This window comes from Betta splendens, chromosome 4 (assembly GCF_900634795.4).
Source record: "Betta splendens chromosome 4, fBetSpl5.4, whole genome shotgun sequence".
In the NCBI taxonomy this organism is placed as follows: Eukaryota; Metazoa; Chordata; class Actinopteri; order Anabantiformes; family Osphronemidae; genus Betta; species Betta splendens.
In genome coordinates, this window is record NC_040884.2 from 12,103,805 (window position 1) to 12,117,649 (window position 13,845).

The following is a 13,845-nucleotide window of genomic DNA, read 5'->3' on the forward strand; positions in this document are numbered from 1 at the left end:
CCATTAGTTGAGGGTCTAAGCTACTGTGATAGACTGATGAGCATCATCCTGAATCCCTGTGACCCCTGAACAACAAACCATTGTTAAAAATAATTCCATTGTTAATCGATTTGTTTCCATGTGACCCGTGACTGATGCAGTTTATGCAGTTTACAGGTGCTCATCTTTGATACAGTGTAAGACTGATGTAATGCACACCTTCACTTTTTAATTAGAGCAGGGAGTGGAGCTACGAGCTCACGCTGAGCTGTGTTTCGCCCACTGGGCATCTCTGCTCTCACTTAATATTAGAACATATTTATATCTGATTTAACTGCAGCTTCACCCAGAGTTTTGTTTGGGAGCCTGTTCTGCTCTGTTGGGCCAGTTTCATAAGACAGATTCTTGTACACCTACGTACAGTCAATACAGTAAGTAAGAATTACTGTAAATGGTGGTTGAGGTTACTGTGATTTCATCCACATCAGGAAGGAATTCCATTACATCTGGAACAAACAATCACTTGGACTCAACAATCACATGACTGATGAACACATGAGCCTGGACTGACTGTCCTCCTAGAATGACACCCTGACACCCGCAGGGTGATTCTGTCCACATCTACTCATCTATCTGCTCATCTCTGTGTCACATCTGATCCTAAAATAACAAGCAGTCAAACCTGAACAACAGGTTTCGTTGTGTGTGTTGTGTTTTGGTGCTGTGACACACGCTCTCTTATCACAGTGTCACAACCGAGTGCACAGGGACAAAGCGCACACTCACATGGCCATGCCAAACTGCTCCAGCCACTTCTTTTTCAGTTCTTTGGTCTTGAAGAAAAACTCAAAGCCGCTCTGGCCCTGGTTGTGGGTGAGGTAGAATCCGTGGGACCACTGCAACGAGAAAGAAAAGCCACACGCTTAGGACAGAAAAGACACGCGGAAAAATAAAATGTGTCTTGGGCGAAGACAAACAGCGCAGGAGGCGACGGGAGCTGGAGGAGACAGGATGCAGGGAGACAGATGGAGACAAAGAGATGCAAAATGAAAGAGGGACGCCTCAGGGAGAGCGAATGCAAAGGCTGGAGGTTGGGAGGGCGGCCCAGCGGACAGACAGAGACAAAGGAGAGAGGAAGGAGAGGAGAGGAGGAGAGGAGAGAAGGAGATGAGAGGAGGAGGAGAGGAGGAGAGGAGAGAAGGAGATGAGAGGAGGAGGGGAGGAGGAGAGGAGGAGAGGAAGGAGAGGAGAGGAGGAGAGGAGAGAAGGAGATGAGAGGAGGAGGAGAGGAGGAGAGGAGAGGAGAGAAGGAGATGAGAGGAGGAGGGGAGGAGGAGAGGAGGAGAGGAAGGAGAGGAGAGGAGGAGAGGAGAGAAGGAGATAAGAGGAGGAGGGGAGGAGGAGAGGAACGAGAGGAGAGGAGGAGAGGGGGAGAGGAGAGGAGGAGAGGAGAGAAGGAGATGAGAGGAAGAGAGGAACGAGAGGAGAGAAGGAGATGAGAGGAGGAGAGGAGGAGAGGAAGGAGAGGAGAGAAGGAGATGAGAGGAGGAGAGGAGGAGAGGAAGGAGAGGAGAGAAGGAGATGAGAGGAGGAGAGGAGGAGAGGAAGGAGAGGAGAGGAGAGGAGAGGAGAGGAGAAGATGAGAGGAGGAGAGAAGGCGAGTCACAGAACCGCGTGTGTGTGTGTGTGTGTGTGTGTGTGTGTGTGTGTGTGTGTGTGTGTGTGTGTGTGTGTGTAGACAGCTTCATGAAACAGATGCTGGTGAGATGCGCCGGCGCTGCGTTTGAGCTCTGAAGGCTGAATGGAGGCTCGGCAGCGCTGTCAAGGAGGCGCGGCGGCGTTTAGAAGGCGAGGAGACGCGGGGCAGGAAGAGGAAAAGGAGCCGTGCGGAGGCATTCCCAGCGGACGGCCCCGCTACCAATTTGTAAAGAGAAGAAGAAGCTGTTGGCCCTCCCTTCCGCCAGTCTGGATCAGGTGAGACTGACTGATCAGTCCTGACCTGATGAGCGCTTCATTTACAGCCAAACAGTTTAGTGGGTTTTGGTTTGAGGCCAGAAAACCAAAACTAAGCTAGCTTCTTCACAGCACAATAAACCTACAGCAGCTTCCAACAAACACTGGACAGAACATAGCCATCAGAAGCTTCTTCTGCTCCTCTCATGTTTATTCCGTCAGAAATGACTGGACTTGGAGGCGATTCGGTTTTTACCTCCAGACGACTGGAACGCGCTTATTGCCGCCTCGCGCAGACAGCCATTCAGTCATATGTGGCATTTCCATAATGAATATGTAATCAAATGAAGTGCGCGGTATCCATCATGTCGGAGGTGGCTGCAACATTCATAAAGAAGAGCCGTGTATGGGCCCATATGGGCCCGGTGTCTGCTATTTACAGCATCATTATTACCCAAATCATGGCTTCCTGGCGCGCCTCCCGCATCATCGCTCATCGTGATTGGCACCGTTTCTCAACGCTTGGCACTTCGTATTCACTGTGTGTGTGTAGTCGGGCCCGGAGTGAGATTTAATGATAACGCCATCTGGGCGGCGGCAGCCTGTTCTAGTACGACACTGTTTCAGTGTGATGCCGCTAAATGAACGAGACAATGTAAGCCGGTCCGCGGTGCCGGTGCCGCCGGCGCCGCGGACCGGGTCCGTGCAGGTGTTTTTGAGACGCGAGTCGGTCCCCGTTTATGATGGATTGTTACGAGCGCTCATTACGCGGGAGCAGCGCTGTTAATTGGTTTGTCAGGAGTCCAACGCGATTCCCGCGCTTTGCTGACTCAGTCGTAAAAGAGGCAATAATGAACTCAGCAGTGCACGACTTGCCTCCATTAGAGCAGATTGGATGTTGTACGAGTTGCTTGTTTTGTTCTTTCTCATCGCGGCGCATTAATAAGTCGACCCTTGTGTGAGTCACTCGTGAGACCTGTCGTGGTTATCGTGGCTGCGCTGTGATCCCACGTGCGCTAAACGAAGCTAAACGTAGTCTGAAGTGGCTGCACGTTGGACACATTCACAATTCAAAAGCCCAATAATGCAAAACAAAGCAATTAATAAACAGAAGAATGAACGTTCATACGTTCTGAAGAAGCGTTATCTGCGGAGCTGAAGTAGTTGTTGTCACTTTTTGTGTGCGGCCCAATAAGCGGTCAGACCTCGTGCCGCTCGCGTGCACGCCTGGTGCGTTCAAAGACGCTCCGTTCCTCTGAAGACCGTCCAGCGCGTCTGAGGTAAAACACCGTTTGGCCGCGCTAAACGTCAAACTCGGTTACTTCGCTGGAACCGAAGTGAGAAGTGTTGACAAAGAGACGGAGCTGCTGCCAAAAACAGGCAAAACACTCAAACAACTCGAGTACCTGCCAACTTCCTTGCCAAGGTCTGCAAAGGCCAAATCTGAAACACTGGCAGGTGCGTGTTGGAGGGACGCTCACAGGGGAGAGCTCCTCCCGTTTAGTCTGTTAGACCCTGAACGCTCCATGGCTCTAATAGATTCTACAGCTTCTCCCATTTAAACTATGGCGTTAAACACCTTCAGTGTTAAAACAGCTTCTTTTATATACTCCTTGACTTCTGCCACATACAGAACTCTTATCACGCTTCCATCCTGGAATGTGCTTCTACATTACTCCATGATGAAGAATGCAAACGTGTTTGACTTGATTTAAACGGTCTGATTCTGCCAGAGGTAATTTACATGAAACAGTCTCCTGCAACTATTAGCAGTAGTATCAGTAATACACTAGTGTTACTGGTGGAAAGGTTCGTAATGATGTTTTGTTTTGTTTTGTTTTCTGTTTTTGGACAAGATGTTGAACCTTTAAAGTGAGATGACCTACATTCTGAACTGTCCCTGAATGTCTCACAATGCTGACGACCCACACTCTGACTCATCCCTGAAGCCGAATGATCAGCTGTCTTACAGCAATTCTGTACTGTATAGAATGGGATGGTTCCACTGAAGGAGAGGGGTCTCCGTCATTTTGAAATAGTTTGGAATGTGCTGTGTTACACACTGTGAAGTGTCTGTTGATGTGACTGCTCCTGTGTTGGAGGCAAAGGAGCAAAGCAGGCTCCATCCAACCACACGTGTGCTGACCTTTCGGTTCTCCTTGTCGGACGTGGGGTTGTTGGTGATTTTGAAAAGATACAGGTCGATCACTTCTCTCATCTCGTAGACGTCCCCCCGCCGCTTACAGACGATCACCGCAGCGTCGAACAGGAAGATGTGCCTGCGGGGGGTCAGACAAGATCCAGGTGAGCCCGGAACCCGGTAAACCGGGAGGTTTGGAGTCAGAGCAGACGACGCTGCGCCACAGGCGGCGGGCGCTAGCGGGCGCTAGCGGGCGCTAGCGGGCGCTAACAGCCGCGCGCGTGACACCGCGCCGCGCTGATTGACGGCTCGTTTGCAGCACAGGCAGGTTCGTAACCGCACCGTGACCTGCAGTCACACATTCCCTGGCACCGGTCCCGCGCCGGCGTCTGATCCGAGTCCCAGCCTCGACTCGGCCCCACGCCTCACCTGTCCTGCTTGGCCCGTTTGTCCACCGAGGCCACGCGCACCTCCCCGTCGCCTTTGGGCCGCCCGTAGTTGACCAGGGGCTGGTTCTGGGGACACGGAGGTGGAGCCGTCAGGGTCTCGTTATGAGGAGGGGGCAGAGGTCTGAATGTGGGGTCTCACCAGGTTCTCGATGGATTTCTGATACTGATCGATTTCTCTCAGCGTCTCGTTGTCTCGCTTGACTTCGTTGACGTACTGAGCCAAGTCCTGCAAACAAATTAAGAAACAAACGTGTCATTAAAATAATTCCTCCTTTAGACTTTGAGGCGTCTGAAACACATTTTACAATTTTACTTTCATGTTCCCGAGTGAAGTCTGACTCTCTTTGCGTATTAGTTCTGCAATTGCCTCCATTTTTTCCATTATATTACCTTCAACCTTCGTGAACAAAAGGTGTGAGCCTGCATTCTCCAGCGAGTCGCTGTGAGGCTTTGTAGCCTGACGTTGTGAATGTGCAATGAAGGGAAAAGTCTTTTCTGACAGACAAAGCTGCTTTTCACAGCAGCCTTCAAATACACGGGGAACACCGCGGATGATGCTGGATATCGTTGTTAATGGTAAACTCCACATTAGCAAATAGACGCTGAAAGTGATGATGTGATGGGCCTTCGACTGCTCACAGACTCACACAGACTCCAGCCCTCAGACGCTATAAAATAGCGGGAAATAAAATGGATGGGACATCCTTTATTTCTTTACTTTTTATCTGTTAATATTTAAAGTCAAGCGCTGTATGTGGAGCTTATTCAGCATCACAGGGTTTTCCTGCTGAACTTTCACCAGTTTTGACGACCTTTTACTGTCTTTTCCCCACTCATGCTTCACCACCGCCAATCAGCTGGCTCCGGGTTCATGCACTCGTACCTTCATGGCGTCCAGAGCCGTGCGCAGGTTGCTCTTGTCTGAGGCATCGTGAGTGTGTTTCACCAGCTCCTGTTGGACAGAATCACAGCCAGACCCCCATTAGGCGTGCGGACGTGAATGAAGCGGATCTAAAGTGTTACACACTGGATTCAACAAGCTGCTCTGGGCTCCAGCTTCACCCCCATGACAGAGAATTGGTTTAAATTCAGGTGAAACGGGTTCGATCAGAGTTTGGATGAGGGTTCAGGGTCAGGCCAGTAGCAGTGACTGTGCGCTCCCAAAAATGAAATGAAATCTGTGTAAAATCTCCCACGGGATGAAACCAGGAGTGTTTACGTGCGTGCGCCTTATGGCCTGTGCGAGCGCAGGTTGGGATCTTCAACTGCTTTGTGAGGCTCGACTGCAACACAGATAAGACATGTCGACCTCTGCAGGGAAAGATAAGGAGAGCCGCCATGCATGTCCTGTATACTGTATGTAATGGGGGGGGGGTGATGGACTCACTGAGGTAACTGTGGGGTCAGGGATGAAAAGCAGCAAGAGGAGGAGACTCAGGGTGAGAGAGGAAGTGACAGGACGATCGCTGCAGATTCTGGCTGTCACCGTGTGGGAAGGAGGCGAGCAGATGCTTTATTTGGTGCAGCTAGCGATTACCAAGCTGCTCTGTGGGGGGTTCGGGCTGTGTTGACACAACACAAACACTTTGTTCCCTGTTGGTTTGGGTTTTCCTTATTTTTTTTATTTTTTTTTTACGCTTGGTGGGAGAGTGACACAGCGGTGCAGTGGTAAAGCCCCAACCTGAACCTGGCTTCAAAGCACATTTCCTGCCTAGTGGGTCTCGGGGGCAGAGATTAAATAATCAGTGTTGTTTAGTTGCAGAAACACACAATTAAAAATGGACTGGGCGATGGAGTGGATGTTGACCCAGATGACCGGTCCAGTGAAGCAAGGAGGCAGATGTTATATCATAAAAGCCCATCCAGGAAACTTTATGCAGGAAAAGAGCTGTGAACACGAGGCTCATTATAATTTCTAAAAAGGGAACATTTTCATTAGGAGCTTCTCACTGACTTTGTCGTGAGTTTTGACAGCGTCTGTGCAGCTTCACATCCTCACCACCACAGCTTCACTCCCCCTTCCTTCCTCTCTGTCTCTGTCTCTGTCTCTCTCCAGGTGCTTGTCTTGTTTTGTCCTCACTCCACTTTATCTATTTTCGCTCTCCTTCTGCTTGATTGTCTCGATCAGATAACAATTATGTGCGGGTCACTTCACACTGACAGTCAGAGAGAGAGAGAGAGAGAGAGAGAGAGAGAGACGAGCGGCGTCTCACAGCCTGAAGGACAAAGGCAGCGAGGGATGAAACGGACAACAGCTCCCCTAGTGGAGGAGTGGGGACATGCAGGCTGTAAGTCCAGTGTTACTAGAAAAAGGCCACATTTTCACTAATGAAGCAGCACCAGGAAACCATCCAACAATCTCTCTATGATGGCTTGAAGCCTAGTTTATTCAGCTTTAATGCAAATGATGCATTGTGAGCTTGTGTGTCCTGTACCTGCAGGAGAAGGTGGTACTTGAGGACTCGCTGCATAGGAACCACCAGCAGATCCCTTAGTGTGAACTTGCCGTAGTTGGCTCGCTTTGAACATTCCTGCATGAAGATGGGAACGACAGAACATCAGTTAAAGGGGCCGGTGAATCACAACCGATGAGGAGCAGCGGTGCAGCGCCTCGGGTCGCCACCGGAGGGCGCTCTCCAACCACTCAGCTCGGCTCCTCTCGTCACCGGAGACCGTTACCTCCAGCTTCATGCGCACGTCCTCTCGGTTTTTGCAGATTTCGTCCAGAGAGGCGATGGCTGTCTCCACATGGCTGCAGTATTTCCCGTAGATCAACAACCTGGAACATGGGTGGAAAACACAGCATTCCTGCTGAAAGCTGTAAATGAGCACAATAAGCAAACATGTAGTCGCTGTGCTGTACCTCTCCTTGTAGGTGATGAAGATCTGGTAGAGGTTCTGGGCACTTCTGTGGTGGACTGAGTCATGGAGGTCCAGCAAGAGGTCTTTGTGAACTTTAACCAGGTCCTGCAAACAGACTTGATCCTTTTACAATTCATTTTCTTAGTTAGGAGCTAAATTCACGCATCTGTTTGTTTTGAGGAGTCGTTTCATTGAATGACAAGTGAAAGATTCAGGAAAAGTTGTCATACTGTATTTTTTACATTTAAGATTTTAATGTTTTTTATTATATTTTAATGCTTTCATACAGCGCTATGATAAATGTTTCATAACAAATATATATTTTGAATAATCCTTGTTGCAGTTTAGAAGTGCCTTTAATGAATCAACACAGGCTCATTAATCAACAGCTTGTTTTCACTCTTCACTAGAAAAGTTTTCCCCAGTTTTGTGAAGTAAACAGCCGTGTGCCCCCGTGTTGACCGACCACTTGGACTATTACACTGCAGCTCCACACTGAGCCTTACCGGGATATTCACAAACACCTTCTCCATCTCAGCCGCGGAAAAAAACATGGTGAGGGGCGTCATAAAGTGCTGCGGAGGAGAGAGAGAGAGAGAGAATGCAAGAGAGTGAGGCTCGTCCCTTTGGAGTGGAAAAGTCATTTTCTGAGAAGCCGTTATATTATAGTGGCCGAGCGGCAAAGAGCTGCAGTCAGCAAAAACAAGGTGGACTGTCTGGGTCACAACAATAATCTCATTCTCAGAGTTTGCAATTTAATGATTTCCTCCCAGAAAACTCTCACACACGCGGTCACCTCGGCCTCAGAGGAGCGGGCGGCCGCAAACCAAATTCCACCGACCACTTCATATTGAAAGTCATCTAGTGAGACACTCCGCTGGGAAATCAGACGTGAGCATACACGAGAGGGAGAAGAAGTAGCGGTGGGGGGGGGGGGGGGGGGGGGGGGGGGGGCTCGCTCCTGTGAAAGTGCAGGCTAAGGTGGAACACGTCCGCGGATCAAGAGCTTTTTTCACCGTGACTCTTGTTGTCCTGAGCGGAGCTGGGACCACTCACTGCCCACCACTAATATCAGAAACAAAAACATGTTCTTCGCGCCTGGGGAGAACACATTTGTTACACTCCTCATTATTTTTCCCATTACAGCCTAAAACGGGTGATTACAGTCTGTCACACTGCTGCTGGTGAGGAGGCTAAATTGATTTCCAGTGTTCTCGCCACGTTTGGACTGGAAGCTGGAGAAAGTTTACTTCACTTCCTTGTCAGTTCAGAAAGAAGCTTGATTGTTTGTGTGTTTTTCGTAGTGAGTGAGTGAGTGAGTGAGTGAGTGAGTGAGTGAGTGAGTGAGTGAGTGAGTGAGTGAGTGAGTGAGTGAGTGAGTGAGTGAGTGAGTGAGTCGCTACCTTTTCTATGGATTCCAGGGTCTCAGCGTATTTCTCCTCCGTCTGTTTGATCTCTGTTAAACAGCAGCTCCTGATGTCAGTCTCCACCTGCTTGTGAAGCGCCTACACAGAAACACACACGTACTGTAACTGCCTGAAAAACACTGTCCATCAGATGAAAAAAAGGGAATTATTTAGTCTGTATTTATTTAGCCTGTGTCTTTGGCAGCTTGATGTGCATCTAAAACTGCAGCTGTTAACGTTTATATAATATATAACATACTAATGGCCTCATCATTTATAATAAATACTTGTAATTATATCATTGACTTGTTGATGATGTTTGAGAACTACACACGCTGTCAATTAAGCTCAGCAGTTTAAAAAGTGCTGAACTGTGTCTTGTGCTGCAATTAAAAAAGTAGCTTCATGGAACCCAAAGAATGTGAATGGCATTCATTTGATATCAACTAGAACTCCAGAAAGCGTTTCACCGTCACACAGATGATGGAGGCCGGTGCACATTATTGTGTGATCTGTGTTAGATGCCAGTGTTGGAGTGTTGGTGCACGGTTCGGGGGTGCGGGACTGACCGGGGGAGGCAGCGACTCCGTCTTCATCAGGTCCTCGTAGATCTCGCCTCCTTCCTCGTCGTCGTACACGCAGTCGTACAGGTCCTCCTCATCCTCCACGCCGTTCGCGCTGCGGCACACGACACGTTACATCACCGCTGTGCGGGTGCGATCACGCGGCGCGCACACGCGTGGACGTCGCCGCTACGAACGCGGTTCTGACGCACTTCGCAGCCAAGTAGTGGGCCGACGCGACGCTGCGTACTGTATGTGTTCACTATGTACAGCATGTACCTGTAAGGAACACCGCTGGCTCAGGAACAGACAGAAGGAACAGGCAAATGCTGCTTCACATCCGAGCCAATCACACAATCATTATCTCGGAATGTGTAAATCTATGTAAGTAAACATAATGATTGCAAGTAAACAAAATGAATGAATGTGTTACTTTTATTTTTTGCAACGGTAGATTTGATAAAATCGTATTGGCCTCACTTCAGACTCATTGGTTGCAGATTTATAAACTTTGTGATGGGTTTTTATTCGGCATCAGGGAGCTGTTGTTAGGTTACTACTGTTTATCTGTAGGTCACTGCTCTCACACTGTAGAAACGGACGCCTCCACACCTGGAAGCAGCCAGACCTGAGCTGAGGGTAATGACCGATGAGGAGATACTGGAGGTGGGGTAGATTCAAAAATCTTTTTTAATCCCAGAGGGAAATTATTTTCTCACAAATTCGGGAGTGACTGAGCATTCGATATAAGTCTGAAACAGAACTCTGATAGGGACAAAAATGTGTCAGTTTCATAAAACTTGCATGTGGATGTACGTGGATGTAAATATAGCACTCCATCCAAAAACGTTTTGTAAAAGCAATAAAGTTTAAATCTATTAACAGCTGATAAAACGACATCTTTATCTGAATGGTACCAGTATACAAGTGTCCCACACTCCGTACCGTCCTTGAATGCCTCGGACTCGGCAGCTGATGCTGCCACCGTCTCCCCCCGTGTCTACAGGTCGGACGGTGGATCAGGCTCACCTCACTAAGTGGTTACAGTGTGTGTGTTTCTGCACACGTTCTGTCCATTTACCAGCTGCTCGCACCGTGCAGACCACTGTGAGCCGCGCTGCCATCTCCACCTACCGTCTTCCACCGCTCGCTGTCAGGCTGCTGTTTTCTAACTCTGGGAGCTGTCAGCGCTAAACATAGACCAGAGAACCCTGTCAAAGTCAGCCTCCCGCGAGCACTTACTCTACTGTAAGTCCATCTCTTTCCACGGCACACAATTTACAGCCCTGCCGCCCTTTCTCTATTTCCCCACGCACTGTAGGAGTTTCTGCTGGAATCCAAAGAGCAACTTTTAACTGAGTGCAGCTTGGAATGGACCGCGTCCAGGGAACGGAAGCCTTGTTAATCTGAAGGCAGCTACTGCATCTGACAGGAGCCAAAGATCAGCGTGAAAGGAAGTCTGACCACAAACGAAAGAAGTAAGTGATGAAAGATGCGCAAAAAAAGCATCTGACAGCTATGAGACGCAAATTATTCAAAACTGTGGGACTGAAAAATGCACATCACAGCGTTAAACTGCTGCTCTGCAAGGCCTCGTGTCAGAATGGATGATTATGTAACATCACACATTGAAATGCATCACTTTGTCCGACTTTATTGCTTTTATTATTATTATTATTTATTATTTATTATTAATTGCTATTTTGTTCTATTTTTCTATGAACACTATTCAAAACAGGGTTTCTTGTCTTTACTTGTGACTCAGTTTAGTTTAGTTGCTATTTGGAAAAAAAATCTCAAATCTATTTACGTTAACTTCACTTTTTCAAGGAGTGTGAAAACAGGCTAAGAAAGAAAAGTCAAGCCCACACGCCTGGTGGACAAGGTGGCAGCCTTCCAGTCGACACCCAGGGAACAAAGCTGCACGCACCCACGGCAGACTGCATGTGGGCCCAGGGACACACAGGAGGCGAGCAAGCAAACAAATCATCAGCAAAAGGGAGTAGGAATAAGTTTGTGATTGTTTTAACAGAGATGCGGTGGGAGAGAAATGAACCTACTCTATGAGATCCTCCAGGTGGTTGTAGATATCCTCGTCTTCAACGCTCTCCTCTGTTGGAAAAGACCTTCACAGACAAAACAAATGGCTTTGTGTTCAGACTATTGATGCCAGTTCAACAAAATGAACACAATGTATTTTTACATTTTAAAACGTACCTGATTCCAGTCTGTTGTGAAATCAGAGTGTGGGAAAGTTTAGATAGTGTGTCCATAACCTGTAATTAAAAGAAATCAATAGTATTAAATTTATCATAAAAACGTATGAAGTCTGTAAATGAGCCGTGGCACTGATGCACAGGGAAATTGCAGCCGTCGGTAACGTTCGTGTTGCTGCGCTTGTGAGAGGAGACACACGAGGGCAGCATTGTCCAAGGCTCCACTGGAACAGCGCCTCCCGCTCGCTCGCTCGCCCGCCCGGCCTTTAAGGGGCGAGGGAGCGGCCAGCACAGGTCCACAGGCCAGGGCCACATATGGAGGCAGACAAGCTGCCGCTCAGAGGACCCAGGAAACCTGCACCCACAGAAGCTCCTCGGGCTCCTGTGGCCTTCTGACACACACATCTGAGTGTGAGCGCCATGCATCGGTCTCAGTGGAGGGGAACGCGTCCGGCGACCGGCGACCGGCGACCGGCGCCCTCGCGCTGACTTTGGGCTTTTATTACACTTGTAACTTGCCTTTACCCTCAGATCGATGGCGATCACGCGGCTGGAGGGTCCGCCCGCCCACAGGGCGGCACTCGAGGCTCCCAGTGGGTCTGACGAGGCCAGTGCAGCGTTCACTGGTCTCCTCTGTTCTTCCAGTAGAAAGACGAGGAGAGATTAAAGCTTCTTTGAGGGGTTTTGAGCCGAGGTCTTTGAATTAGCCTCGTAATCAATTAGACCATGCTGCACGTCTAAGAATTCTGAACGACAGACGATTTGGGGGTTTTATTACTTCATGGAACAGGAAGTACTTCATGAGCTGTGAATATGCTGACTTTCTTGCATACTTGTTCTGGGTTTTGCTTTGTTTGCTAAGTATAACCTGGAAAGCGTTTTTCATTAGAAACAAGAACCAAAACTGTCACCTAAAGACTTTATTTAGCGCTGACTCACTTCACCCATGAAGCCGGTGTGTGGGGGTTAACCGGCATCTGCTGCCGACGTGCCCTTCAGCAGGACAAGCCCAGCTGAGCCTAATAGCAGCGAGTAACGTCTTTTAGCCGCGCATTCATTCAGTGATTGGAGAAATGAAGAGGCCCCTGCACGCTTTAAGTATTTACACGCGTGCTGTTAGAATATTAACAGGAGCCCAAACGCAGACACTGAAGATGATTCATTCTCAGCTAATGGGCGGAGCTGATGGTGCAACGCCTCCGGGACTGAGGGACACAACATCCGGAGGCAGCTGCTCCGCTGTTCCACTGCGGACCGAGCAGATGTAGCTGGGGGTCACTCCCACGTGATGCCGTGTGCGAGCGCACAATCAGGTTTGAATGCACACGTTTCAGTTCAAAGGCGGCAGAGATGCAGCCGATCACTGCTGCTCCTGGGGTGAGCGACAATGTGATGCGGCGAGAATCAAAGCGAAGGTCATTTATGAACCGTGGCGTCCATTAAGCAGGCGTCGCACGCCCCCCAGGCCCAGGCGGGAGGTGAGCGAGGACACGGGGAGCCTGGCTCTTTGATGGAGGCTAATAAAACGCACAGCCAGGAAGCCACAACAGGAGCAGCAGTGTGTGTGTGTGTGTGTGTGTGTGTGTGTGTGTGTGTGTGTGTGTGTGTGTGTGTGTGTGTGTGTGTCTGTGAGCTTCTAGCATGAAAAATGGGTCCCATGATTATAGTTGAACTGTATCACAGCTCGGTGTTATGATCTTTTGATATTGGTTATAGTATTACAACATGCAGCAGTTTGACTTCCCCAGGCATTACATCATCGCTAGCACCAGTGTGTGGTGACAGCACACACACGCTTTATTTCTTCTCTCCTGGCAAACAGCACGTCAACCAAATGGCTGATGTCGTTCAGATGCTTCATTGGTTTGAAGCTGCCCCACATTTCTCTTTCTTCTCCTCCTTTCTGTGGCTCATCCTTCTCTCGCGCCTCTTATCTCGACTCCAGCTTCCCACAGCTAAAAGCACAGATCGCTAATCCACAGGAAAACACAGTACAACTGCAAAATGTGACGTTTCGACACATGACACTGGATTCAGCCTCGTTTAGAAAATGCGGTTAAGCATCAGAGCAGGCGTTGGCCCATGATGCAGCTTATTTTTATCTGCTACGTTTTGGAAAGGCATCACTCCACCTGTTGAACACACCGGGCATCAGCTGTTTGGCAAACACACCTGCCAGGGCTCCTCTGCACCGCGGGGGGTGACGCCCGAGGACAAGATGCAGGCGGCCGAACGGAGTGTAGGAGCCCCGTCACTCCACGTCAGCGTCATCTCAGC

General features: G+C 49.2%; 1 protein-coding gene and 1 long non-coding RNA gene across 8 annotated transcripts in view; one reads left to right on the top strand and one right to left on the bottom strand.

Annotated features, from left to right (window-relative positions):
• LOC114853251 (guanine nucleotide exchange factor VAV3) overlaps positions 1-13,845 on the bottom strand; it is a 50,890-nt gene that overhangs the window by 17,826 nt on the left and 19,219 nt on the right. For 4 of the 7 annotated variants that reach the window (XM_055508053.1, XM_055508054.1, XM_055508055.1 and 1 more), the window contains exons 3-14: positions 11,570-11,628; positions 11,413-11,478; positions 9,359-9,467; positions 8,787-8,888; positions 7,890-7,958; positions 7,201-7,488; positions 6,957-7,052; positions 5,405-5,473; positions 4,661-4,747; positions 4,502-4,587; positions 4,079-4,211; positions 766-875 (exon numbers count right to left, since the gene is read on the bottom strand). In XM_055508053.1, the coding sequence (XP_055364028.1) occupies positions 766-875; positions 4,079-4,211; positions 4,502-4,587; positions 4,661-4,747; positions 5,405-5,473; positions 6,957-7,052; positions 7,201-7,488; positions 7,890-7,958; positions 8,787-8,888; positions 9,359-9,467; positions 11,413-11,478; positions 11,570-11,628 (1,274 nt within the window). The remainder of the gene's footprint in view (positions 1-765; positions 876-4,078; positions 4,212-4,501; positions 4,588-4,660; positions 4,748-5,404; positions 5,474-6,956; positions 7,053-7,200; positions 7,489-7,889; positions 7,959-8,786; positions 8,889-9,358; positions 9,468-11,412; positions 11,479-11,569; positions 11,629-13,845) is intronic. The other 3 variants (XM_029146402.3, XM_029146405.3, XM_029146406.3) reach the window with 1 other exon arrangement.
• LOC129603977 (uncharacterized) lies at positions 1,602-7,718 on the top strand. The gene is made up of 2 exons (XR_008694466.1): positions 1,602-1,953; positions 6,963-7,718. It is a non-coding gene; the product is annotated as an uncharacterized LOC129603977 (long non-coding RNA).